This window comes from Temnothorax curvispinosus, unplaced genomic scaffold (genome assembly GCF_003070985.1).
Source record: "Temnothorax curvispinosus isolate PA1 unplaced genomic scaffold, ASM307098v1 QBEX01001555.1, whole genome shotgun sequence".
Classification (NCBI taxonomy): Eukaryota; Metazoa; Arthropoda; class Insecta; order Hymenoptera; family Formicidae; genus Temnothorax; species Temnothorax curvispinosus.
The window spans coordinates 1-1,111 of NW_020211335.1; the positions used below are offsets into that span (position 1 = coordinate 1).

Sequence of the window (1,111 nt, forward strand, 5' to 3'; positions counted from 1 at the left end):
CAAAACTAATTTGTCATTAGTCATTGATTAACACAGAATTTACTTCTATACTTTTAGGGATCGTGATTGATGCTAAAATAAGCATACGAACAATAAGCAATAAATCAGCTGCTTCAAAAGAATGGCAGCGATTGCGAGAATCTCACAAGCGAACGTTGTGCAAGCCACGAGGAAACATACAGCTACTGTATTTTTCTTCCATGGTTCCGGTAAAGTATCAAATAATCTTATACTTGTGTAATATAATAATCTTTCCAATTGTAGTAATGAACAAAAGAATAATTTAAACGTGTAAAATAAAATAATGCGGATTCTTTTGCTGTAATTGCTAATTTCATGTGTGTTTACGTTTACTTTACTTTTGCAGGTGGCACAGCAGAGGATTTAAAAGAATGGGTCGATATTGTTAACAGAGAAAAGCTGCAGTTTCCACACATAAAGTTAATTTACCCTAGCGCGCCCAGCCAGCCTTACACACCTATCAACGGAATGGTAGGATAATGCAATTATGATTAACTCTGGAACACTTGTGACAAAATTATTTATTAATACAGATATAAAACACATATAAAAATATATATATATATTTATAAAAATTTTTGAGGTATGTGTTGACAATCCATTAGCCAAAGTTCCAGAGTTAAATTATATCTTCTTTTATAATTTCTTGAGTTGATAAATGTAAAACCTTGTTATAGATGCAAAATGTATGGTTTGACCGTATAGCGATATCTAATCAAGTGCCAGAATGTCTAGAATCAACCAATTCCATGTGTCAAAATGTATCAGAATTGATTGACAAAGAAGTAGCTGACGGAATTCCATTTAGCAGAATAGTTCTGGGTGGATTTTCGATGGGTGGCTGTCTAGCGTTACACTTAGCATACAGATTTCGACCTGCCGTTGCTGGCTGTTTTGCTATGTCTTCCTTTTTGAACAAGGGATCTATAATCTATGAGGTAAATATATTTAATAAAATAGGAAGTCTTTCACAATTATAGAGCATTGATATAAGTACTTGATTTTAGTTATAAAAGGTTTCCACAAAATTAAAACTCAATATTAATACAATTGCAGCATTTGAAAATGAATCCAGAAAATGGTAAAGTAC

At 32.4% G+C, this 1,111-nt stretch overlaps 1 protein-coding gene across 1 annotated transcript; it reads left to right on the plus strand.

The window, feature by feature from the left end:
* Window positions 1-6: 6 nt before the first annotated feature.
* On the plus strand, window positions 7-1,107 carry LOC112466392 (lysophospholipase-like protein 1; the record flags this gene model as incomplete). The annotated part of the gene is made up of 4 exons (XM_025034458.1): window positions 7-209; window positions 368-492; window positions 699-959; window positions 1,078-1,107. Coding segments are annotated over exons 1-4 (504 nt in total), but the record flags the coding sequence as incomplete, so codon positions are not given.
* Between the last annotated feature and the right edge of the window lie 4 nt (window positions 1,108-1,111).